General features: G+C 37.6%; 3 protein-coding genes across 6 annotated transcripts; 1 reads left to right on the forward strand and 2 right to left on the reverse strand.

Annotated features, from left to right (window-relative positions):
• Window positions 1-4,929: 4,929 nt before the first annotated feature.
• Window positions 4,930-13,190, reverse strand: LOC105047034 (pentatricopeptide repeat-containing protein At2g13600-like). The gene is given in 5 exon segments (XM_073259293.1): window positions 4,930-7,021; window positions 7,290-7,454; window positions 7,786-7,888; window positions 8,002-11,223; window positions 11,226-13,190. Coding segments are annotated over 2 exon segments (2,343 nt in total). The 5' UTR covers window positions 12,208-13,190; the 3' UTR covers window positions 4,930-7,021; window positions 7,290-7,454; window positions 7,786-7,888; window positions 8,002-9,862.
• On the forward strand, window positions 5,268-8,461 carry LOC105047130 (polygalacturonase At1g48100). The gene is made up of 8 exons (XM_073259297.1): window positions 5,268-5,546; window positions 6,296-6,424; window positions 6,692-6,859; window positions 7,130-7,168; window positions 7,296-7,503; window positions 7,619-7,700; window positions 7,806-7,914; window positions 8,063-8,461. The coding sequence occupies exons 1-8, from the start codon at window positions 5,268-5,270 to the stop codon at window positions 8,459-8,461; spliced, it is 1,413 nt and encodes a 470-aa protein (XP_073115398.1).
• Window positions 13,191-13,343: 153 nt separating the features above from the next.
• Window positions 13,344-22,451, reverse strand: LOC105047033 (uncharacterized). Of its 4 annotated transcripts, none has more exons than XM_073259294.1 (6): window positions 22,104-22,447; window positions 20,854-20,917; window positions 20,356-20,757; window positions 17,451-17,791; window positions 14,090-14,315; window positions 13,344-13,920 (listed from the first exon to the last, which is right to left on the reverse strand). In XM_073259294.1, exons 1-5 carry the CDS (start codon window positions 22,185-22,187, stop codon window positions 14,097-14,099), a joined length of 1,110 nt encoding a protein of 369 aa, XP_073115395.1. In that variant the 5' UTR covers window positions 22,188-22,447; the 3' UTR covers window positions 13,344-13,920; window positions 14,090-14,096. The 4 variants fall into 4 exon arrangements, with proteins under 4 accessions (XP_073115395.1, XP_073115396.1, XP_010924117.1 ...); XM_073259295.1 differs by adding an exon at window positions 21,248-21,443 and having other exon boundaries at window positions 13,344-14,315; XM_073259296.1 differs by lacking the exon at window positions 13,344-13,920 and adding an exon at window positions 14,737-14,805 and having other exon boundaries at window positions 14,177-14,315; window positions 22,104-22,451.
• Window positions 22,452-24,734: the final 2,283 nt, after the last annotated feature.

Raw genomic sequence — 24,734 nt, forward strand, 5'->3', positions numbered from 1 at the left:
ATAAACCATCTAAGAGAACCAGAATCATGCAAAGCTTCTACTGATGAAACCTGACCTGCTGACTCACTTATTATCACATTCAATAAGAAGTTTAATGTAATGCCAATAGATCTGTAAATAACATCGATGTATTATTTTAGTTTTTGAGAGAAGGGAGGCAATACCAGCCAATTTCATTAAGATAATGAAAAATGAAACAAAGGAAATACAGAAAATAATGAACAAAAAAAGAATGAAGAAAGGTTTAAAGAGAAGATATAGAAGATAGGAAAAGGAGAGCATTTTATTCTTTCCGAGGAGCTGAGCATTTTCATCCTTTCTCCAAACTATAGTTGACAACCATTTTATTTTAGACCAGTGCTAACTTATCTGAAAGATAGCAGAAACCATAATCACAAAGGCCAGCATTTTGAATCGTACCACTTCCTGACATGCGACAATGTTGCAGTGAAGAGCTTAAGATTTTCAATGGCAAAATCCTTCATTTCTTCGTGGAATGTATGTCTTTCGACAGAAAAAAGTCTTAAGCCGAAGCGGTCCTATCAATATTTGACTCCATAAACACCTGAATCAATTGTAAAATTGCAACCTTTGATAATTCTTTCATGCTTTTTCTCAGACCCTTAACTGGACCCCTGAGTGAACAGTACAGCGTTCTCCAACAGAATGAAGTAGCAACATCATATCTTTACACTGAAGCTGGAGTGCAGTTATTCTTTAAAGAAGTTCAGCTGTTTCTTTTCTTGGAGATATATTCACTGATCAAAGGTCAGCTAACTGAAGACCATGTTAAGACTGTTGGACGCTGTGAAACTTGAGGACAAGAGGCAAATAAATGAGAGTTCTAATGCATAGATTTGTAGATTTTTAAGTTCTTTCCCTTGCTTGCACGCGCACACAGACAGAGAGAAGCTTCTACCGTTGCATTGACAACTCAAAGCCACCATGAAAGAGAAATCAGAATACACGTATCCTCTGAATCAATTAAATTGATATAAATTACTACCAAACCTTATCCTACCAAAGGGGGATTAGTTCTATAATCCTCCTTCATATTCTTAGTCAACATCAAATACTTGGCGAAAGATTAGTTCATTTTTCACACACATATTCATCAGTATTCTGATCCATGTACACAAATCCAAGTTCAGCCACTCACTCAGGCCTTCCAAGTCATTGTTGCATATGATAAAATATTTACAACTGGTTTTCCATCATCGCATTCTCCCGTAGTTCATTAATGTATGATAAACAATCTGCACGTTTTCTAGTTATACCATATTGCCCACATTTTTTTTGAGTGGAATATTGCCCACATTTTATTCTCATTTGGCAAAACTTATGATGAACAGGCCGGATGCTCTTGCTTCATAATGTTTAAATCAATATGATATTGCCAAATATATTTTACTCTCATAAGATTTCTCCAAAGTCTCACCAACAAGAAGCAGTCAGACGACACTCATTCAACCTACTCTAATTCTTGTTTCTCTAATTGAAAAGTATACAGAAGGACTAAGACAATGGAGTATTCTATAACAGTTTCTTCTGGCCAGCTGAACCTATCAAGATATAATCACAAATTTAAATTATCTGGGAAATACAATATTTTTCAACTACATACTTGGGGTGATGGCAAATGGCGGTGGCGTTCTATCATTTGATATTTGGAACAGAGAGGCATGACCGAGATAATTACAGTGGAACGTAACTCATGTTGGGAAGAAGACCATTGTTGTGGCCAATTTGGTGATACTACAAAATGGAAAAGGTGTCATCAATATATGTTCATCAACCACCTTTTCTCTAACCCCTTCTCATGTTAGAAAAATTTTCAATGCATGTAAAATTGTGCAGATCATTATACTTACATTATCAATTTCTGCTGGATACTTTTGGAGCCGTTCAAGGTGTAAAAGAACTTCGTTGTATCGGACTCATATTTCACAATGATAGTGTACCTTGTACAGGACATAAAAACACTTCAGTTTTTAGCTCCCTTTGGTTAGTAGAATTTATTCTCAGGATTTACATTTGAAAGAGTATAAACAATACAACTGCAGGAAATAGTTTAAATATTGTCTGTGTGATAACAAATTACAGATTCCTCCCATTGACAATATATAACATCATTCTTAGCCCCTTTCAGCCTAATATTTTCTTTAAAAACTTCACTATGTAATATTAGGTCCCTATGTAACACATGAACTAATTTGACTGTCCTATAGGCAAAACCACACTGTGCAGAGAAACTGATTCCAAGTTATATCAGGGATTCTCCATCTCTTTTCTTTTCCTCAAACTCTGTTTTACAATCATTATGATTTCCTATCAAGATTTCTATCAGAAACTTAAGAATTTCAGGTCCTCGTAGTCAATATTATAAATGAGCCAAGCTAGTGCTGCTCACCTAGGATCTGATTTGGATACGTGGACCAGACATAACATCTAATGGCTAGATCTACATATGTATGGAGGGGGAGAGAGAGAGAGAGAGAGGAATTATGGAATTACTTGAGCTATGAAATTATGGATCTGATGGCCTTTCAGCTATGGCCTATAAGAGACTGTTAGATTGAAAATATTCGTGGATATCCTTGCACAGTCCACAGCCTATGTGTACAGACTAAAATAGCACATCCTTACACGGTGGTGGATAAGTAGCTGGCCATGCATTTGACTCCCATGTTGCCTCCATGTCACGGAAACAGAGAGAGTAAGTTACACGCATTAGGAAATTTAATAGCACACAATTAATAGTTCATCTGGACGAAATGAGCTACTAACCCCTCAAATGTTCTCCAATTTAGGAGGCCAATCTATGCAATAGAGCTCTTTTAAAGCAAGCAAGATATCACAAAATATAATATTTTCACAAATAATTTCCCTGCCCTATGCATGATATTATAAAAACCTGCCATCTACCAAGCTGCATATGAAGTCCTTTATTATGAAAACCTGCTATTTAAATGAAATCCTTGCAACTTGAATTGCAGATGTTGTGGGATCATACCATTTCACCTTTATCCTTGGTATCCATCATTGGGCATAGTCCTCGACTAGTAGCCAACAACCTCATCGGACTAGCACGACCCCATGGTCGGATTCCAACCAATGACTTTGAAGTCCCAAAGACATTAAGCCATTGCAAGGAAAAAATGGGCTGATGCCACCTCTCTTAAATTCTGAACAGTTATGACAAAATAAGATGCATAAGTTAATACCACTAATTAACCACTACTCACACATCGTGGACAATGATTCTCCATTATAATTACTGATTATTAAAGTAACATATTTTTTTCTCTCTATAAAAGAAAAACATGGAGAACCCATAAGTAAGTTCTTTTGAAAGACAAAAAAGATATCTCATTTATTAATTTCTCTCTGTTCTCAAAATTCTGACTAACTTAAGCATCTACCAAAAATCTCTGATGATCGAATTTTTATTTCAGAATTTGGAAGCATCCAGTCATCTTGGATTTCCACCCACCACCAAGCTCTACTTTTAGTCTTGTGGCAACAGCAGAGAATGAATATCACCATCTTGAGCCAATACAACCTCCAAATGAAACCCTGGAATTGGTCACACAAACTCCTGAATAAATTATATGCCGGACCACTCGCTCAGGCGCTGATGAGCACAGCCCCATGTGCTGCGGAGGAACAAAGCTGCATCTCATTTTCATGCTGCCCATCTATATAAAGCGAAAAAGGTCCAAAAAAATAGCTGCTCAATGGGGCATATATATATATATATATATATATATATATGACTCTTCTTCACCTTTTCGTCCCTCCCCATCTCCTGAACGTGCTACCCACATTCTCAACAAAAGGTAGCTCCCATTATAGATTGCAGAGGCTTTACCACCCTCTGTTGGGTCTTTAAAATTTAAAAGAAAAGAGAACAGAATTTTTGAACCAAGAGTGTTTGAGCTTGTGGAGGCTGCCAGAGTTGAGGTGGTACTTTAGTGAACATCCAAAAGTGGTACAAACTGTGCCAGGATATCCAGGGGAGATGGTTTTCTATGAAGAGGTTGGAGGAAGGACCACCTGCTTTCGAGGAGGATAGCACGGCATACATGTAAAATATCAATAAAGGGCACAAAATATCCGGTATGAGGAGCCAACCATACCATGTGTTCGTCTTCCAACTGCAGCAGTTTAAAGCAACTCTACTTTAATGTATAAACTAAATCAAGAGCCAATCTCCTCTCCACTGATGAACCTTCAATCCAATTGTCTCACATCAATCATCACAAAATGAAGCGTTTAAGGTTGCACTAGTTGCGAGTTTTGGCGGGACTTAAGTACATTGCAAAAAAGTTAGCATATCCAGACCAAAAACAAAAAGTTGGTCAGCATGCGAGAGAAGAAAAAGAAAAAGGTATCTTGGATGGCATGCTTTGGATCTTGTGGCAAAGGCAAAAGGAACTGATGACACGCCTCAATTTAGATCATGTTTTCATGGAAATGACATAACCTCTAATAAAACTATAAAAATAAATCTGACAATTCCATCATATTCTTATCATATGAGGATGTATCTTTTGGACTTTAAACCTCTTCTAATGTAAAAATAAAAATAAAAATAAACAGCTCCCCGGCATATTCTTATCTGTTATACTATAAGACATGTCTTTCTATTCATCCTCTCATTTCTGAGAGTGTAGGCCGTCCCAGCTAGACATTGTATCATGATCATACATGCTGAGCATTTTACACTAAAAGAATGAGCATTTGAAAAGCGAAAGAGTTTTTTCTAGCACATACTTGTTTGCACTTTGAACTCAAATCACTTGACTGACAGCAAATTTCCAACAAAATGTGGTGCACTATGGCTGATTAGCAGAATCCCTTCTGATCAGGTTATGAAATAAACTTTCTTCAACCAAATATAAATAAAGTGAAAGTCTTCTTGCAATATTCTCTAAACAAGCAAATGAAAAGGCATCTGCAATTCTGAGTAAGACAAGGGGCAGTTTTTGTTACAAACAACCTTCAACTAGCTGCTCAAAGAGACATGAGCAGCGCCTAGCTGAAACTAATTCTCAAACACAGCAGTTCCAGCCCTTCTTCAAGTAATATATCATAAGCATACAGATAAAATGGCATCTACAATTTTGAATAAGATCAGGGGCATTTGTGTAATCTAAGCTTTTATAAACAGCATTCAGCCACCTATACAAGACGAGCACCTTGCCAAGACAAAGATAGTCAGCAGGAGAATATACTGAAAACTGCAGCAATAAGTTGCAGAGAAGATGACAAATAGAAGTCTCTTGCTTGTTTTTCATGTACTTCTTTGGTTGGTTCTTTCTAACACATTTCCTATGCTGTCAGCAGTGACAAGTCACAGAAAGCAAAGCAGAGTTCATAAGCATGAAGGAAGTAAAGATGGCAGACATGACCATGATTTTGATCATTTTAATAGTTCTTCCACTTCCTCAGCTCACCATAATGGTTTCTATAAGCCACATTCAAAGATTTTTGATGTTATATCTTTTGGAGCCATGGGAGATGGAATTTCTGACGACTCCAAGGTATAAAGAACACTAGAAGATTTTTCATTTTTTTCACATTAGTCTTACATATACACTAAGATTGCAATTTAGTTTGTAACCACAATCTGGATATATGTATGTATGTATGTTTATGTTCATCAGTATGAAGTTTTCATCATTTTAAGATATTCCTTTCTTTTTTTATTCTCAAGCTATTTTTAGCACAAATTTTCCAGTAATCCTCTCTGTTTTTTTCCGTTCAAGATTATATCATGTATAAGTTTCATAGTTTTGAACTTTTGAAATTTATTCCTCTATTTTCCTAAATACATGCATTAACCATATTATATCAAGTACAAGAAGGGCGTTGTGCATGATTTTTTTAGTTTGCTTGTATGTTTTCCTTTTGTTACCAATCAAGCTTTCACTTTCTTCTCAATTCATTCAGTCAATCACGTATCCTGTCAATATCTGCTACTTCTGAATGCAGAACAAGTCTTTCTTCACACCCACAATTCAAAGTTTTGCTTGCAGCAGATTAAAGATAAAAACTCTAGTTATTCTCTCAGCTATCACCTTTCATTCAAGATTACCTCATTCATATGATACCCAGTGCCAAGTAAAAGCTTGCTATTTGAGAAAACGTTTATTCAACATGCTTTTGTATATACAGTTGACAGTTATTTTATATTGAGTTCCAATGGTTTAACAACTAATATTATTGGCAGTATTTGTGCTGCTTTTACTTAAGTTACAGCAAGATGGTAATACTAAGTATGTATGGATAGGCACTTATATCAGCATGGAAAGCTGCTTGCTTGATTCCTGGAGCAACTGTGAAGATTCCATCAGAGTTCAGATTTCTTATCAGACCAGTCACTCTCCAAGGCCCTTGCATGCCTCACCTAAACCTCCAGGTCTCTAATAACACTGATTTTCTGGCCAAAAGTATTCCCTTCTTTGTGATTTTGCTAACTTTGTCATACATTCTTTTATCCTCTAGAGTTTTTTTTTTAAAAAAGAGCGAGCAGGAAGAGAGAGAGGAGGGGGGGGGGCTTCACTGAAGTTAGGGTGGTCTTTTTATATTCAAATTTGTGCAGTTTTGAAACTGAAAGCAAGAAAAAAGGGGAATGCTTAAAACAAACTTCAAAATAAAAAAGGCTAGTATGATGCTGTACTTACAGATAGATGGGGACATCATAGCACCTACCGGTGTGGCTGCCTGGCCCAAATCAAATCTCTTCCAATGGATGAACTTGAAGTGGCTTAACGATTTCACCATCCAAGGACGTGGCACATTTGATGGTCAAGGCTCTACATTCTGGAATTTCTCTCAAAGCCGACACACACAGGTCAGATAAAGGCTACCATCTTTACATGCATGTGCACATGTGCACACAAGCATAAATGTATGCACGCACCCGTATACACAAGCACAGGCACATGCATGCCCACAAACATGAACACACATGCACACACAGGTTGGATGAAGATTATCATCTTTATGTGTGTACCTGCAACATACACGAATGACATCCACATAAACACAATTATTCTAAATATTTCTTTTCTTTACAGAGACTAAATATGGGGCTAAAATGACTAAATTTCATTTCTTGCAGAAAGAAATCAAACATCAGTCCCTTAAGATGAGACCAACTGTATGAAATCTTTCTCACTCTTAAATTTGCTCTTGCATTTTGTTTCTCTGTTTCTAACTGTGGGCAGACGGATGTTTTTAAGTAGGAAAAAAAAAAGATAAAAAATCAATAATTTTCTTACTTTTAGGCAGTGAGATTCTACAAGAGTTACAATGTCACAGTTCGTGGTGTCCAAATCATCAATAGCCCTCAATGCCACCTGAAGTTTGATAGCTCTCAGGGTATCAAAGTGAAAAACATCACCATCTCTTCTCCCGAAGATAGCCCCAACACTGATGGCATTCACCTTCAAAACACACATGATGTTGAAATCAAGCATTCTAACATTGGATGTGGTAAGACTGGCTGATCTAAATCTGCATGGCTTATCCAAGTGGATTTCAGCAACCCTACATTTTCCAGGTTTCATATAAATAATTGTAAATATTGTGCTCCTTAATACATTTCCAGGTGATGATTGTGTATCAATACAAACTGGATGCTCAAATATTCACATACACCATATCAACTGCAGCCCAGGCCATGGAATCAGGTCAAGGACAAACAAGACTCGAACCTAAAAAAATATGAATCTGATTGTTTTTAGAATTTTCTCCAAAAATGATAATAATACTAACCTATCCTGAAACTATGGCAGCATAGGAGGACTCGGGAAAGGCAATAGCCTAGCCTGTGTCTCCAATGTCACTGTTGATAGCATCAATGTTCAAAATGCTCTGTCTGGAGTAAGGATCAAAACATGGCAGGTAAATACTAAGAAGACATGTAAAAATTGATTTAGATGTACTGTAATACTAAATATGTGTCCACCAAAAAAAGCCATGTAATCTTACCTTGTGATTTAAGAGATGCTACAAAAATAGTTGATTTATAACTCCTAAACTTTCATCACAGGGAGGTCTAGGATCTGTCAGGAATGTCATATTTTCCGATGTTCGAGTCTCCAATGTTGAGATCCCAGTTGTGATTGATCAGTATTACTGCAACAAGAAGGCATGCAAGAACAAGACTGATGCAGTGGCTGTTTCAGGAGTCATGTACAAAAGGATAACTGGGACATATTCATACCAACCAATGCATCTTGCTTGCAGTGACAGCAATCCATGCACGGGCATCAAATTGACTGATATCCGGCTATCACCAGTTAATGCATCTCAATTTCAGCAGGACGCCTTCTGCTGGAAGTCATATGGGGAGTCACAAGGTCCTCTTGAGCCTTTAAGCATTGGTTGCTTGCAAAGGACCAGTAGGTCCATCAAGCCCCTAATAAAGTCATCCAATCACACTTGCTAGGAAGTATGGCTATTCAATTTCTAGGGCTACTATATTGTTATCATGGGCTTCCCTTCTGAACTTTGGATAGTAAGAAGGTGATGGTTTTTCTGATGCGTTGATAAGCAGGGAGTGATTCAAAAGTTAAATTCCAGAGAAGAAGAGATTATGTAATACTAATCAAAACTCATCATCAACATCACCATCTTCCTCTTCTTTTCACTGAACTATATGTAGTTCTCTGACCATTATTGTTGCCCTCTAAAATCCAGAATCTGCACTACATCTCATAGTAAATTGTTTGTAGGGTAGCTTTTGATCAGTAACTCTTCAATAACATAGATAATATCTTATTAGGTCCATCTAAGCAGTTTATCATGAACTTCTCCAACAGGTGCACCATTTACATTGATGAAATATAAAAAGATGCAGGAAGATAATGTTCTTGAGATGACCATAGCATTGAGTATCTGACAGTAGTGATACTGGTAAACATCGTACAACACATAAGAAGCATTGTCATTTGGTTCTCTTTTTATTTTTCTTTCTTATTGATTGATAATGTGGTTTCAAATAAGAATCAATATAATACCGAAAGTAACAACCAAGTCTTACGTGATAAACATCATATATAGTTTATTGAATAACAAGTATCACAACAGCTCTAGCCATGGCAAATCAGCTTACCAGCCTATACTTCAAAAATCCCATTTGAAATTCAAAAGGTGACTTCTTAAATTCCTACTTCCGATCCAAAGAATCGTGGTCCAAAATCCAATTATTCCAATTAGTTTTGGGCAAAGTTTGCAACTTACTGACTTTATCTAAGTACAAAGCATTGGGTTCTAGTGCTGAATTAGTTAGCTCATATGGACAACTGCCTGTCGTCACAGAGCTGAATGGAATTTGATTCCGCTGATATACATAAAACTCCAAACTTATCATAAGAATGCACCAACTTTGGAGATCACCATAGTTTGTGCATTATGAGAAACATATGTGAAGAGACTCAGTCCATGCTTTATCATTTGACCCACAGTTCCATGTATATATACATAACCTTTTTGAAAGCCTGAAACTGTCATGAAAAGAAGCTTTAAAACTCAAGATTTCCACTCCTCGTTACCTCAGGTATCTGAGTGAAGCTAACTTCAACTTTCATAAAACTCTGTCTACTCCAGCCCTCCATTTTAATCAAATGGCACAACTTTTTTTTGACTGAATTGCTTTTTGTTTACACCTGAAAATGCACCAAATATTGGCACTTTGGCTGCTCTTCATCTTGTCTGACAGAAGATCATCATCTAGAGAATTCTGGATTTGATTCTCAGATAAAGCCAAAGATTCAACCAATAGCCAGGAAAAATCCTGTTCCCAGGTTGTCAAGCTATACGCCATCTGAAGCCTGTATATCTGTAACCATTAAGCCATCATTTCTGATGTTAAGAGTTGCAAAACCCCATAAATCTCTGATGACTTTTGGTGTTTTACATCCCAAGAAAAGAAAGTGTGAAATTGATCTTTTATCTGAATCCAACTACATCCTCCACCTTTCTTCAACCCAGTCTTTTTCATCAGTGTCCTCACCTTGGCTGCATCTTTCCATCTCCTGCAGGATGCATACAAATTTGCAAGCAAGACATACCCTGCTGAATTGTTCTTCTCCGACTCCCACAACTTCTTAGCAGCTCTCTCCCCTATCTCCTCATCTCCATACATGCTACAAGCACTCAATAAAGCTGCCCATGAATTAGCTTCAGGTTGAACTGGCATCATGCTTATCAATTCCTCAGCCTCTCTCAGATGCCCAGCTCGAGCTAATAAATCAACCATGCAAGTATAGTGTTTCTCTTTGGGCATTATGCCATATACCTTTTTCATTGATTCAAAATAATGGAACCCTTTATCTACCAAACCACAATGCGAACAAGTGAAAAGAATGGATAAGAAGATAGCTTCGGTTGGAACTATTGCTATTTTTTTCATTTCCTCGAATAAGATTATCGACTCCTCTGCAAAACCATTATCAGCAAGTCCCTGTATCATGGCAGTCCAGGATATCTCATTCTTTTCAGGCATCCTACAGAACACTTTCTTAGAGCTCTCTATATCTCCAGATTTAGCATACATATCAATAAGTGCAGTTCCCATGAAAACTTCATCCTGAATTCCAAGTTTTAAAATCTTGGTATGAAGGTTTTTGCCTTTCTCTAGTGAAGACAAATTAGCACAAGCATGAAGAACACTGGAAAAGGTCATCTGGCTTGGAGTTTGCCCAGACATTAACATGTCATCAAAGGTCTCCAACACCTTACTATAACGTTCATTCTGTGCATAACCAGAAATTATTGCATTCCAAGAGACAACATTTTTCACTAGCATATTCTTGAAAAGTTCCTCAGCTTCTTCCATTTTTCCATTGTAGCAAAGACCAGCAATCATGGAATTCCAGCATACCATGTTCTTCTCTGGAAGCAAGTCAAACACCTGATGCCCATCTATAAGCTTCCCACATCTGAAATACATGTCGATCAAAGAACTAGCAACATAAACATCACTGTCAAACCCAACCTTTATAGCATGGCAATGGACATTAGACCCAAACAGCAAGTTCTCAAGGTTCGATGAAGCACTAAGTGCACTAGAAAAACAGGAGACATTCGGCCTGTAACCATCATGAAGCATGTGATAAAACATCCTTAATGCCTCCAAGGCTTCCCCATTCTGGCTATATCTTGCAATCATGGTGCTCCAGGAAACCTCATTCCTTTCAGGCATCTCTTAAAGATCCGACGGGCTTCCACCAGGTCTCCAATCTGTGCATACACATCAAGGAGTACAGTCCATGAGACAACATCCCTTTCCTCCATTTCATCAAAAACTCTCCTTGCCAAATCCACATCGCCCATCCTGAGATACAAAGTAATCAAGGAATTACACACCGAAAGATTCCGCTCAAAATTAGTCTTAATAATCAGCCCCACGATACTCTTCCCCAAGTCAAATTCACCTGCACCGATGCAAGCTCTAACCACTGAAGTAAAAGTTACCTCGTTTGGCATCAAGCTGGATTCGAGCATCCTGTGGAAGATCAACAGAGCATCAAAATACAGCCCATTCTGGACGAAGCCACATATCATCGCAGTCCACGAGATCACAGTTCGGAACGGATTCCTCTCAAAATACTCAATCGACTCTTGGACCTTGCCGCACTTCATGTGGCCATCGACCATAACAGTCCACGTGACCACGTTCCTCTCGGGCATTCTATCAAAGAGGTGGCGTGCGGCACCGAGATCACCGCATCGAGTGCAGGCGGCGATCATGTAGTTCCAGGAGAAGAGATCGAATCCGTCGGCCTCTCCGAAGACCCGGTCGCGGTAGGCGACCCAGCCCCAGTTGGAGTACATGGTCAAGAGCTTGGTGGAGATGGAGCGGTCCGCGGACACGCCTGACTTGATGGTGTGGGCGTGGAGGGCTGGGCCGAGGGCAAGGGGATGGTGGTCGGCGCATTGGCGGAGGAGGGAAGCGCAGGTCTCGGCGTAGGATTTGAAGGCTTTGGCGGTTCGGTGGATGGTGGGGAGGGCCCCAACGGCTAGTTTCTTCTTGAGGGACCTGAGGGCGGGGGAGAATTTGGTGGTCGAAGTCGAAGACGAGAAATGGAGGGTGTGGAACGGGTTCGGCTGGGAGCTGTGGTCATGCCTCCACCTCCGGAGGGCATCGCGGGAAAACGACTGCAGGCTTCGCTTTGTTCCGGCTGCATGCATTCCTCATGCATCTTTGCTCGAGTTGTGACTGATACCGCTCATACTTATCCCAAGCCCCTTGGCATCAGCTAATTGAAGAGGTTTGTTCTCTACTTTTAGTGCAAAAGAAAACGTCCAACTAAAGGGTGGGGGGGGTGTGGTGGGGGGGGGTGAGAGAGAGATGCTACTTCAGGAAGTATCAACAGTGATCTGTAATGAAATCTTCCTTGCCTTACTCGAATCTTGAAGCTCATTATATGATAGTGACCTAATGCCAATCCATTATTTATGGTACCTCCATCCACTGTGTAAGAAGCATACTCCTTTGGAATGTCCCTTTAGATGAAAAAATCATTAGTTGGAGCAGATCAACCAGTTCAGTATACACAAGTCCAAGCATGAACTAATACGCACAAATATAGATAAAAAGAGAAAAAAAAGTGTGTCGGTTCTTAGTTGGACTCGTCCATCAACTCAACAATTGATGTGATCCAACTAAAAATTTCAACCAACCTCTGCCCTCTTGAGCACCAATGCAGGACCGTCCCATCAATTGGAGATCAATGAAACTCTTAAGTAAGATCAACCGTAGAGGGGGAAGAAACTTACTTCAAGGGAAAGCCATATTACAAGCAGTCCCAAAAAAGAGAGAGAAACAAAATGCCTTTATCACCGTAAAAAGTATTGAATGACAGCTAGCCATGCTCCTCTGAGATCCACCGTCCGGAGATCCTTTTCTTCAATCACATTCATTCACGCTTATAAACACCAAATTTTGCATTTCCAAACAAGAAACTAATTGTAATATTATCTGACTTAGGTTAAGAAGCATGGGATTTCAAAAACTTAGTGCTTGCATTCTTGGCATGCAAGGGAAAGCTGCAGCAGCCTTCATAAAAGCACCACATTATAGTGGTAAAAAAAACATCTTGATTGTTATAATGTGGCAGGCGCTTAAAGAACCAACCCAAACCATGAACACCACAGAAGAAGCCAGTGCACAATGGTATATAGTCAAATTGATTTCATGGGTCAAAGCTATGTGGATGAAGAGAGATCAAACTCCCTTTCAGACATTCAGGAAATGTACTCAACAGAAGCTACAGAAGTCTGCTAGTTATCATTTTTACCGGAAACGACAAGTGATAAGAGACAGATTGGGTCCACTAAAAGACACTTCATTAAAAGTAGAAAGTGGTCTTTTGGAGACATCTGTCTGATAAAACAAGAATTACACAAAGCAATAAACAACCTTTACATTAACATGGAAGACGCTCATTTATGTAAGAAAACTTGAGCTCCCACTTTTTCGCCACTTCTTTGCCATACTGTTGAATGAGTGCAAGTAGAAAGGTGGTTCACATTTAAGGCAAAGTTATTATTGGGAAGCTGACAGCTCTACACCAAAAGTCATGCTAATTCTATAATACACAGTACGCACAAGATGTAGCATGTCAGAAAGAAATAAGCTTTCTCAGTGCAATTCTTTCAGCTGTTAGAAGGCTTGGGTGCATGTTCAAGAAAGCTTATAGCATGTTTCACCCAGAAAGAAGATGAAAGAAGCACAAGAACGGTTGCATAATCCAGTCAACCATCATTTTTAACTTCTCTCTTTTTTCCCCCTGACTTCACATCTCCACACATACTTCAAGGATTGAGACCCAAAGGTTTCTGATCGACAATGCCATTGTAAGCCAGTGACGGTAGGTACATTTGCAGTTTAAAACTTCCTCTCTGCATTTAAAGTGTCGCAGCTACTCTTAGATGGAATTTTATAACCATCAGCTTCCATGCATATGGTGCTGAATTGCTTGTATCACATCGCCAACCCAAAAGGCGAGATAAACTTTTGCAGTGCAAACAAAATGCAATTTCTACTATGAGGGAAGCTCATGAACCTTACAGTAGGATCAAGACTCGGGTATAGCTTGGGAAGAAGGAAGGAACCTCATGAGGAAGCTTGAAAGTGACCAGATGCAAATAACTCCAAGGATTTGGAGAACAACCAATAGAGTCGCCAAAGAGTTGCTTATAGCCAATGTTTGCGATGTTACCTCAGCTGCTCTCACTGAAAAGGAGAGTGCTGCCACCAGCTGAGCTGCTCTATTCAATTGATGTAATCTATACACCTGAAGGAATACAAAATCATTTCCCATAAGTCTTTCACATCCAAGAATTAATGATGATTGACTGGAAATCTCCCCCTTATTCAAGAACAACAATCATACTAACTTTTTTTTTTTCTTTTTACTCAGAAGTAATTTGCAATTAACTAAATCAGATATAAGTACCAGTAATGTGAAATTCAAGTAACTTAAGACAGCCGATAGACATAGATGAGTATGTATACATGTCCACTAGCAATACGAAAGAACAAACGAGAACTCATATATTCCCAATAAATAGTAATTTATAGGCAGATTTTTTGCAGAATTTAAAAGAATTCTATTTAAATTATAACCGAGTTGGGGTGTGTGTGTGTGTGTGTGTGTGTTAAAAGAAAATTTCATTATAATGGCAAGAGCAAAAGAGTATTATCATGCTACATACCATGGGCTGAAATTTTATCATCTGGAAACTAGCTCAAGTGTGATTGAATAAATTCTCATATGGAATGGCCTACACAACAGTCATTGAAATAACTTCAACATTTTTGCCTTTGAACAACATGAGGAATTCTTCATCTTCACATAGTGCATTCAAGAATCAAAAAGATGATGTCATACAACTCCCAGTTTATTAGATATAATTCCTGATTTTTGAATTATTACTATCTTTACATGCAGTTTCCAATTGTATTGACATTACTGAAATCATAATATCTGATGTTGTTGACTAAACTCTAACTTTCTCTTTCTCAAAATTACATAGACACCAGCGTAAAACATGGTTAGTAAATACCACCATCATATCTACAACTTCAGAAAACAATTGCAAGAGATATTCTCGAATTGTGCACTTCAGTTTGGTTCTTTGGCATATAATATATCTAAGGGATGAAGGCAGTTTCCTATATCAAGTAGTGGCCGTTCACTCTTCCTTTCCAAGAATAGGAAATTGGATCATTTGCTCCCTGGTTTCATGAGATTTTGATGTATGTAATTGTAAACAAAACAGGTTAGGTCTAATGCCTACCATCTGACATGTCACACCGATCTATTTCTAAAGGTTGCCTTGACCAAAAAGATCAGCACAATTTTAGAGGTTGACAGCATAGTCAGACTTCACCTGATAAGATTTTATTCCAATGAGTTGGTCCCATGTTAGTAAGAGAACGCTTGATGGTTAAGTTCAAGGAAAAGGTACATAGACTTGATGGTTAAGTTCAGGGAAAAGGTACCCCCTTCTATTTTTACAACCAAAAAAAACAAAACACTATCATATTATAGGCCAAATCAACAAGTCCATATTACTACTGTTGTTAAAATTTGAACATATCATGCAGCCAGAGTGAAAGGATGCAGCAAGACAGAAAACTCCCCAGGCTCAGTCCTTGCATTCAATGGAGATTTCCACGCACAAGGTTCCTTAAGTCCCTTGAACTCAATAGGTTACACCAAAAATAATTAATTTTAGTTATTATTTTTCATGAAGCAATATAACTTGGAGCCGTACCAACTGACCATCAAGATGAATGGACTGCAATACCTCACACTTTATCAAAACGCTGAAAACAAATTTTGAAAACCTTGCTTTAGTTTCTTCCGGATCAAATGAGTTTCCAATTCTGCAAATGGTTTTAGTGGTTTTAACTCCAATTCTGTCGATTATGGCTCACCGTATGAAGGAAGAAAGTCCACGAATCAATTAAAATTAAGGAAATAAGTTATATAAATGCACAAAGAATGAGTCAAGATAAATTACACAACTTTTTTTCTAGTATGCTGTTTAAGATGTTAGATATATCATTTGGACAGATTCAAATGGTAGCAATTAAAAAAATATTTTCAAAAGATAACATGATAACATAATATGAGAATTCACTGCCAAGCTAGTTGCTTTAGTTGTATTAAAAGCAGAAAACAGTAATGAAGTAATTAAGATCAGTCAGTGTTTTGCAAGAGAGACAGAAATCACAAAATAATAAGATCTGCCAAGGAGTGACATCCAAACTAACAAGTTCACCATACTTGCATGCATACAATTTGCTTTCCTACAATACACCTCTTCATGACTTCCATGCAGTCTTTGCCAGCTGCCATCCGATTCCCTTGACTCAAAATGAAGACCAAAAGACACCAAGCTAACAATTTGACCATATATTTAGCGAGGAGAATGGAAAGTCTTTCCTGATCCTCTTTACATAGAAGCCAACCTAGATCATCATACTATTGACATGAGTAACAACATCCAAAGCCTTCTTTATAAAGAGACCTAATCCACCTAAATCATCTATTACCAGATTAATTCCAAGACTTCCTAGTCCCACGACAATATTCAACATCTTTAACCTGTAGCAGCACCAACAACAGTCCCTTTCCCCTCCTCTCTTGACTAAGGATGGCATCGATATGGTTGTAGATCAGTAAGCTCAGATCGAGACATGAGCCCAAGCGCAACCTGGCAATAGGGATGGAAATTGTAACCAGCCCATTGGGTACCCGACCCAATGGGGCAGGTCAGGTATTAAAACCCAAGGGAGGGGACATGGGTTCTAAATAAAACACCCGAAGAGAGTTTGGGTCAAGTACGGGTAATGATATGCCTCGCCTCAAAACTGATCAAATATTAGCTTAATCTAAATCTCTCATTTCAAAGTTACAATTATCTTATAATATTTGCATGATGTGTTCCTTACCGACCCACCCAGCCCGTCTTATCTACCCTACTCGACTGACCGCACCACTATCCGATCTGACCCGAGGCAAGTATAAGCATGAGGTTTTTACTTGTGGGGCAGGTACAGGTATTGGCTGATCCCCGACCCATTGCCATCCCTACCTTGCAACAGAAACAAAGGCTCAAGCCCAACAGTCCCCGCATCTAGTTCATAGTTTCAGATATTTCAACTGGTATGATGTTGCTCCTTTCTTTTATCTAACAAATCCGACATGATTAAGTTAAAATTGAGAACATTTTAAATGTACAGTTTTTAGTATTTGCACTCCAAAATAAATAAATAAGTTATGAGCAATAAGCATTTTACATCTTATCCCACACTTTTTTCAGGTAGCAATTTTCAGCAACCACCTTCACCGCTGAAATACCTCATGACATCAGGATCGTTATCATATCCACAGCTACTTGGGTAACAAAGTACTCACCTGGAAGATGACAGGAATGACCGGCCAAGCAGGCGACTTTTGATAACGCGCATACTGCTCAAATGCAAACTGTACAACAGTTCCTACTAGATATGGTGCAAGAGTAGCTGAAGCTGCTGGCCCAGTCCATGGCCAAACCATACCCATTGTTAGAAGAGGAATTATAAGGCTCAGAGCCAAAGTTACAACAGATGACACACGAAGACCATACTGGGTTTTTGGCCAATAATTATTTAGAGGTGCTAATTGCTGTACAGGTCTCCAGACAAGATCAACTAGCATAACAAAAATTGCAACTCCACTATAAAAAAGAGCTTCTGTAAAGAACAGTATTAGAAAATCTGCACATGAAGAATGAACAAGGTTTAACATGATTAATAACTTGATAAGTCCAGCAAAAGCATGGAAAAGGTTCACATGGTTAAGTTATATACACCAAGTAATTTTTTTGCAAGCCACATTTACAGGGATCATGTGACAATAACAATAGAGAAAACTAAACCTTGTTGATGATTATTAACATGAAGTTAAACCTAGAGGCCAGAAAATTTAAGTTACGTATAGTCAGAAAATTGTACAAGCAAAAGCACAATTGAGATGGAATCATGGTGAAGCACATCAAGTCTTAGGATAAACTTTCAAGTGCGCAATTTACTTTGTGATGTAATAGAATTCTGGCTCGACTAACAGAAGAAGACAAGCTCAGCCAAAAAAAGAAAAAAAGAGAAAGAAAGAAGCACATGTTAGGTTCAACCAAAATGGAGTCTGATTATCATTTCTGCTTAGAAATATCCTTTTGGAAAAGAAAGTCATTCCTCTCATCTCTTGTTTTAACTTTTATTTTGAAAGCAGAGTTCTCATTGGTTATTTTTACATCATTTGGCTGTACAAATAAGGAAATCCATCATATATAAATAATCTAATTAGTCAACTTGTGTTTCATATAAATCTGTTTAGATAAAGAGCATTTCATCGCATAGTTTAATTCCAGATTTGATGGCCAAAAAAATTTGTTTTACGAGGCACTTTGTCTTCCATTTTATACCACCACATTGCACACCTTATATCATAGCATAAAACCAAGGATCAAAATTAAAATTTCATACGATAGGACAAGCAAAATAACAGCTGTTTGCTTCCTTCACCCTCAAATGCAAAAGGACAACAATGATTGCTTCTCACATAGAAAGGTTGAAAGTGGAATTTTGATGTCCATGCAAACAAAATCTCTTAGTTACACTAAATTTCTACTACGACCAGTTTCATTCTATACAGCAAATTTTAATCACACTGTTGACTCCTGAGTGGTTGTTTGTCCACAAATTATACATCCTCAAAGCTCAAAATAATAAGAAAAATGGCTCACCTTTAAAAACCAAAATAATGCCCTTTGCACCCCCCCCCCCCCCGCCGCCCCTACCGCAAAAAAAAAAAAAAAAAAAAAAGGAAAAAGGGAAGGAAAAAAAAAAGAAAGAAATAAAAAGAACAACAACAACAACAAAACCCTGATGTCACGATATTGACGAACAAATAATAGACCTCCTCCAGAACCCCTGATATCATGATACTGACAAAAGAATTATGTTAATAATAACAAAAGCTGAAATCAATTAAGGCAGAATGCCTTAAAAATAGGCTCGGATTAGTTAAGAATGTACTTTCTATAACAAAACTAATGGTTTTGATCAGTTATATTGATGTAAAATTTTTGAGAAACAAAATATAGTTGCAAGCTCAACACACTTTAAGGAGTTTAGCTTTAAAAATCCAACTCAATCATACTATTTAGCTTATAGTTTGTGCCTTAAGGATATGGGCAATTCCCTAAATTAAGCCGTGCCTTCTTCCTCCCCTATCTAGGAACTTTATTTGGTGGCAAAAGTTTAAAGATGTATTTGGTTGTGGTTAAACCCAAGCTGGCACAACTCACTTTTTCCTGTTTATTCCATCCTATCCTGCCAAACACCATTCTCTTCTGGCAGAATTAGCATGTTTAAGATTATTTTTGCCCAGTTATCCCTTCAAAACATAAAAGAATTATCCTGAATGAAATAGACCTCTTCCTCATTCCCCATTATTTCTCCATTTGAACCCCTATTTTATTCATCACTTTAGCCTTATATTGGGCTAAACATATTCCGCAGCCAAAGGCAGCCTAAAACTAACTTCCTGGTTGTACCAGCTTGGGCAGGGAATTCAACACAGGTTCCCTAAACATCCATTATCCCTCTAAGTTTTATGGCAACTCCTTTGCTCAAAAATGCCTAGGTTGGAAATATAGCACCAATTAAGAGGGTTGACATCAAGTTAATAGCCAATTTTCACAGGTTGATGAATCACTACCCTAATGTATAGACTGAGTCCTATCAATAAGGCCTGAGGTTCTTTTTGTAAATTGTTCAACTTTAAACAACAATATGGAAGCTCGCCTTCCTGAGTGTCGTGGGTCCTTTCCATTCACACATACCTAGGCTATCATTTAGACCACCAAGTTCAACATTCCTGACAGACCCTAACCTCATTGACACTTTTGCTGAGTGCCTCATGCATTTCTCACTTCTATTTGCTTTAAATTCATGATACCCAATGCTTTCATGGAAACACAACCCTAATCTCATTTTTTTTTTTTTTGTCAAATCATTAATCACCCTGTTGGATCAAATATCCCAAACTCACTTCACAAAATATAGAGATTCCATTGATATCATGAGCAACATCACAGTCATCTGTTTCCTTGGCACAAATAACACATCTTTATTCCTTCACAGACATCCACATGGTAATACACTTACCAAGCAGAAAACCAAATGATGTGTAAAACTAACTTATTTCAAAAACAAATAAAAGTAAATGCAACTCAACATATAAGAAAAACTGTAACTCAGAAATCAGATAAGGATAGAACCTGTTAATAAAGAGTCCTCAAATATGGCAGAAAGCATTTTCCGTAAGTACAGTGATGGAAAAACCAAGAACGCTACTAAGACAGTTGGACCAATAAACCAGAAAAACTTGGATGTTTCCTTGCTGGGACAAGATTCGAAAGTTTCATCTCTTCTTTGGTAAGGAATACCATGGAATGAGATAAACCCTGGTTTTCCTCCAGTTCTTATGGTAAGATGAGATGGACTGGTTCTTAAAGAGTCATTTTCAGAAACCAACATATCTGACTCTGGAGTATCCAAATCAGGCTCATTGAATGATGACTGTCCTTCAGAAGTAGCAGAAGATATTAATTGCCTTACTAGAAACCCTTCCTTTGACTTAGTGGATCTTTGTAAAATCTGGAGTGATTTTCCCCCATAAACTGCACAAACATGATAAACTTGTCAAAATTTGTAGAAAGTTGCAGATAAAAAATTTTCCTAGCATTTTATAAATCATGGTGGATTGAGAATGACACCTTTATCATCATTTCGCTGCAGCATCCCATATTTTTGCCCATGAGAATATATCAATGATGCCAACTGAAAGACATTCAAACTAATGTTACTCCAGTCGGGACAAAGCATAATTTATAGAAGAACGGTAGACAAGTTGAGCACAATTTGACAGAATTGTGATAAATTAGCAACAATTACAATGAGTAGAAGAATGCAAAGTATTGGCATATATTTTACTATAAACATTGGTTAAAGCTGCAAATAATTAGATTGAAAGGAAAATAACTTCAAAAGATAGTCATTTTTAGTAGCCAGGATCTTACACAAGTCTATCCAATGTCGGAAACTAGACTAGTAAAATTCAAAGGTACAATCTTATGCAAAATGTTTTTAAGCATGAAGCATAGTGGATACCTTCAATTTTGAGACCAGAAACTTATATCTTAGCTTTCCACAAATGCAAGTTGTTCTAAATTGAAGGATATTGTCTGTTTACTGGTTCAGTTTGAGTTTGCTTCTTCAAGATCAGTTAAGGATTCAACCTATGACCCTTCATCAACCACAAGAATCTGATAATTTGATATAATTGCTCCAGTACAATGAATAACACCTGAAATCACTACTCAAATCATTGTCAAAGTAATTAATCATTAAAGGCTTGGATTTTATCTGCAAGATGGTTTTTTAACTTATAAGTTTGACCTTTTTTTTTTTTTTGTGAAGCAAAGGGCAACCAAAGGAGCTTTAATATGCCTTACTTTGAGTCAAAGTCACATAATTTGCTTCAGTCTTTTATCAGATTTTATCCAATCTTGTATATAGCTGACTAGTCCTTGTATTGGTAGTCATTAGTCGGCAATCTGTTTCCAGGGTTAGGGGTCTTTATTGAGTCGATAAATTTTTTCTTAATCATACAGTACAGGATTTCAGTCAGAAACTAGGTTTTAAATCTAATAAATGCGACACTGATCGAGGCCTTCGAATTTGTACACAAAGATGAGTGGGAATGCTTCAGCTCCTTCCCTTCTTCCTCTTATTCTTTCTCATATTCCTCTCTGTTTGTCTTAAAATTCTTTTGTATTTCTTTTCTTTCTCTTAATCTTCTTCTTCTCTTCCAGATTTTGCTCCAATCATTCCTCTTTTTCCTCTCTACACTTCATCTCAAGCTTCAAATATTTATCAGATTCGAGGCGGTTTTATAATCAGAAAAAAGAATAAATTCAGACGAACTGCAAATAAACCGAATAAAAGAAGAAGCGAAGCAACTTGCCTTCAGATTCTTATGAAAATAACTAGAAGAGGGAGAGATGGAAGGCCAAGAGAAGGAGGAAGAAGGCCCAGCCGCCACAGCCATGAGCTAGTTTTCTTCCCCTACCTGCCCTTTCTCTCCGTAAAGGGACAAATCCACCGGTTTAGACGCTTGAAGCCAGCGTGCTATGGGGAACCCGAAGCCAACCCATTTGGGTTTGAGGGGGGAAGAATTGGAATTGGCCCGGAAATTCGACAAGTTATCAGCGGCTGACGGTGGAGGATCCTTCCATCGGTTCCGTCGGAGATATTTTATGCGTTTTCGGTTTCGGCATGCTCTGGATGCTGGGGACGACCCGGTTTTGGTAAGCTGAACCAGTTCGAACGTCCTATTCAACTTTGGAAAACGATCGCATCCATCCGCTTTTTGAAGAGACCAGGATTGATAAAAGATGTGGACCGTTTGATCAATATCTACGTGATAAACCGCTGCTGGATAATTGCCGTAGTGAACAATAAAAAAACAAAGAAATAAAACAAAAAAAAAAATAGCGTTGCAAGAACTACCGCACTCTTTTATTTCTTTATTCTTGGGGGGGGGGGGGGGGGGGGGTTTAGGAAACACAGCTTCATTTCAAGACCGAGAAAACTGTTCCAATAGACAGTTCGTACAGAGCTATGGAAGTAACAATAAAATAAATACAACAAAAAATTGATCAAAGTATAAAGCAAAGTTTAGACAACTCTTGACGAGAAAAAAATTTTGGATAGATTTAGTTGATCATATGTACTGTATACGGAGCCAATAAAAAGATACTACATAGGTATTTTGATTTTAAAAATTTTATGACTATCTCAAGATATCATTATTTAATTTTGTAATCATCTCAACACATCACTGTTTAACCAGTCGACACATCATTGTGTGCTGTTGTGGTATCTTCTAATTGATTTTATCGATACCATATGTGGTAGATTAAGTCTAACCAAAAATTATCCTAACACAAGGGCACTTGCAATAATAATGCCGTCTCATGTGGCGATTCCGGAGAGAAAGCAAAGAAGCATATGCATAGATAGTCCTGTTGTAAGGAGCTCCACAGGATGGTGAAGAAAAGAAGGGAATAATCCAGATGAGAGAAGCCATATATGTGGTCACTGCTCTGACCTCTTTTCTCACCTTGGCATTTGCTAAATAATCCAGCAATTCCAATAAGAAATGTGGCTTCAAGGAAGCGGCACCCGTTGCAAGTTAGGACCAACGCTGACCGGCAAAAGCACAGAGTGTCACGTCCCAAATCCGAGATATAACATGGTCATGCTATCGAGGGATGGAGCCTACGATAATACGAAGCCAATCCATCATAATCATCTAAAATCCATCAAATAAAAAGATTCAATTATATTATTCATCAAATAATCAAACCAATATTGGTTCAGAATATCTAAATCCAAAAGCAAGTACCAATCCGAATCTCAATATTTATAAATAACTATAAATCCGTGATTATAAAATAACTAAACATCTGCTACCAAATTTTCAAGCTTGCTATGCAGATCTACAGGTCTGGATTTCTTTTGCCGATCTTAACCTTATTCCTCTGTTCAAACAAAAAGAAAATAAAAGGAATATGAGCTATACTAGCCCAGTAAGTAAAACTTGCGCTTCCTTATCGGATCAAGCATAAGTTTTTCATGATAATGTAATATTTAGAAAATAACAGATAATACAAAATAAAGCATTTCATAAAGCATATAACAAAACAAGTTAAAAACTCATCATGCATGTATAAATCATGTATATTTCACAATCATGAATCGTAAATCATTTTCATCATGTATTCATGTCATATTTCAAAACATTGCTCACAGATATTCGTGCTAAGGTCACTATTATATCCGTGACAGGGCTATATTTCTTAATTGACAGAGTTCTTAATTCATATGCCAACTTTATACCCGCTGGCAGGGCCATGTTTCGTGTGGATGCTAGCTCTTGATGTCGACCTTCTCGAAGAAATTCATTCATAGCCATCTGAGAACCTTTGAAATCCTTATATCTTTTTCTTAAAACATACATATACATAAATGGAAAACAATAAAATTTTATGCTTCATAATCATGCAACTTTTTATAAAATACATTCATGCAATCAATGCTCATAATAAAATATGCTTTTTCATATCACATATGCCAATCCTTATTTTATGAAAAATTATGATTTTATCAATAAGAGATCATATGCATGAAAATCATAGAGATTTAAAAATAAATAAGGAGCATAAGATCCACTTACCTCGTTCATCTTAGATCTTCAGACTTCGTTAGAAGAGTCAGCTAATCCTATTTTATTCCATAAATATAACAAGATTAAATCATAAGGAATGAGGACTGTTGACCGGATGTGTCAGACCATCCAGATACCAGGACAATTTAGGATCTCTGATTTGAGAGTCAGATTTAAGTGACTTGATCAAGAAGTTGTGAAGCACAGATTAGATCAAGATCAATCAATAGAGTTCATTAATAATGAATTTGAAAGATCCTTGATATGATCAAATGAGGTTGACATACAACACGGATATCAAAGCAACTTTGGATCATCTTGTTAGAGTCAACATGAGCCCCTAAAAGATGAAGGCATGACTTGGTA

Source organism: Elaeis guineensis, chromosome 6, assembly GCF_000442705.2.
Source record: "Elaeis guineensis isolate ETL-2024a chromosome 6, EG11, whole genome shotgun sequence".
Lineage (NCBI taxonomy): Eukaryota > Viridiplantae > Streptophyta > Magnoliopsida > Arecales > Arecaceae > Elaeis > Elaeis guineensis.

Coding starts and splice junctions, on each gene's coding strand:
- LOC105047130 (XM_073259297.1), top strand. CDS start 5,268: ATGACAAATAGAAGTCTCTTGCTTGTTTTTCATGTACTTCTTTGGTTG. Junction 6,860..7,129: donor CTCAAAGCCGACACACACAG/GTCAGATAAAGG, acceptor CATTTCTTGCAG/AAAGAAATCAAACATCAGTC. Junction 7,169..7,295: donor CCCTTAAGATGAGACCAACT/GTATGAAATCTT, acceptor TCTTACTTTTAG/GCAGTGAGATTCTACAAGAG.
- LOC105047033 (XM_073259294.1), bottom strand. CDS start 22,187: ATGGCTGTGGCGGCTGGGCCTTCTTCCTCCTTCTCTTGGCCTTCCATC. Junction 20,918..22,103: donor ATTTTCATAAGAATCTGAAG/GCAAGTTGCTTC, acceptor AATGTCTTTCAG/TTGGCATCATTGATATATTC. Junction 14,316..17,450: donor TCATTCCTGTCATCTTCCAG/GTGAGTACTTTG, acceptor GTATTCCTTCAG/GTGTATAGATTACATCAATT.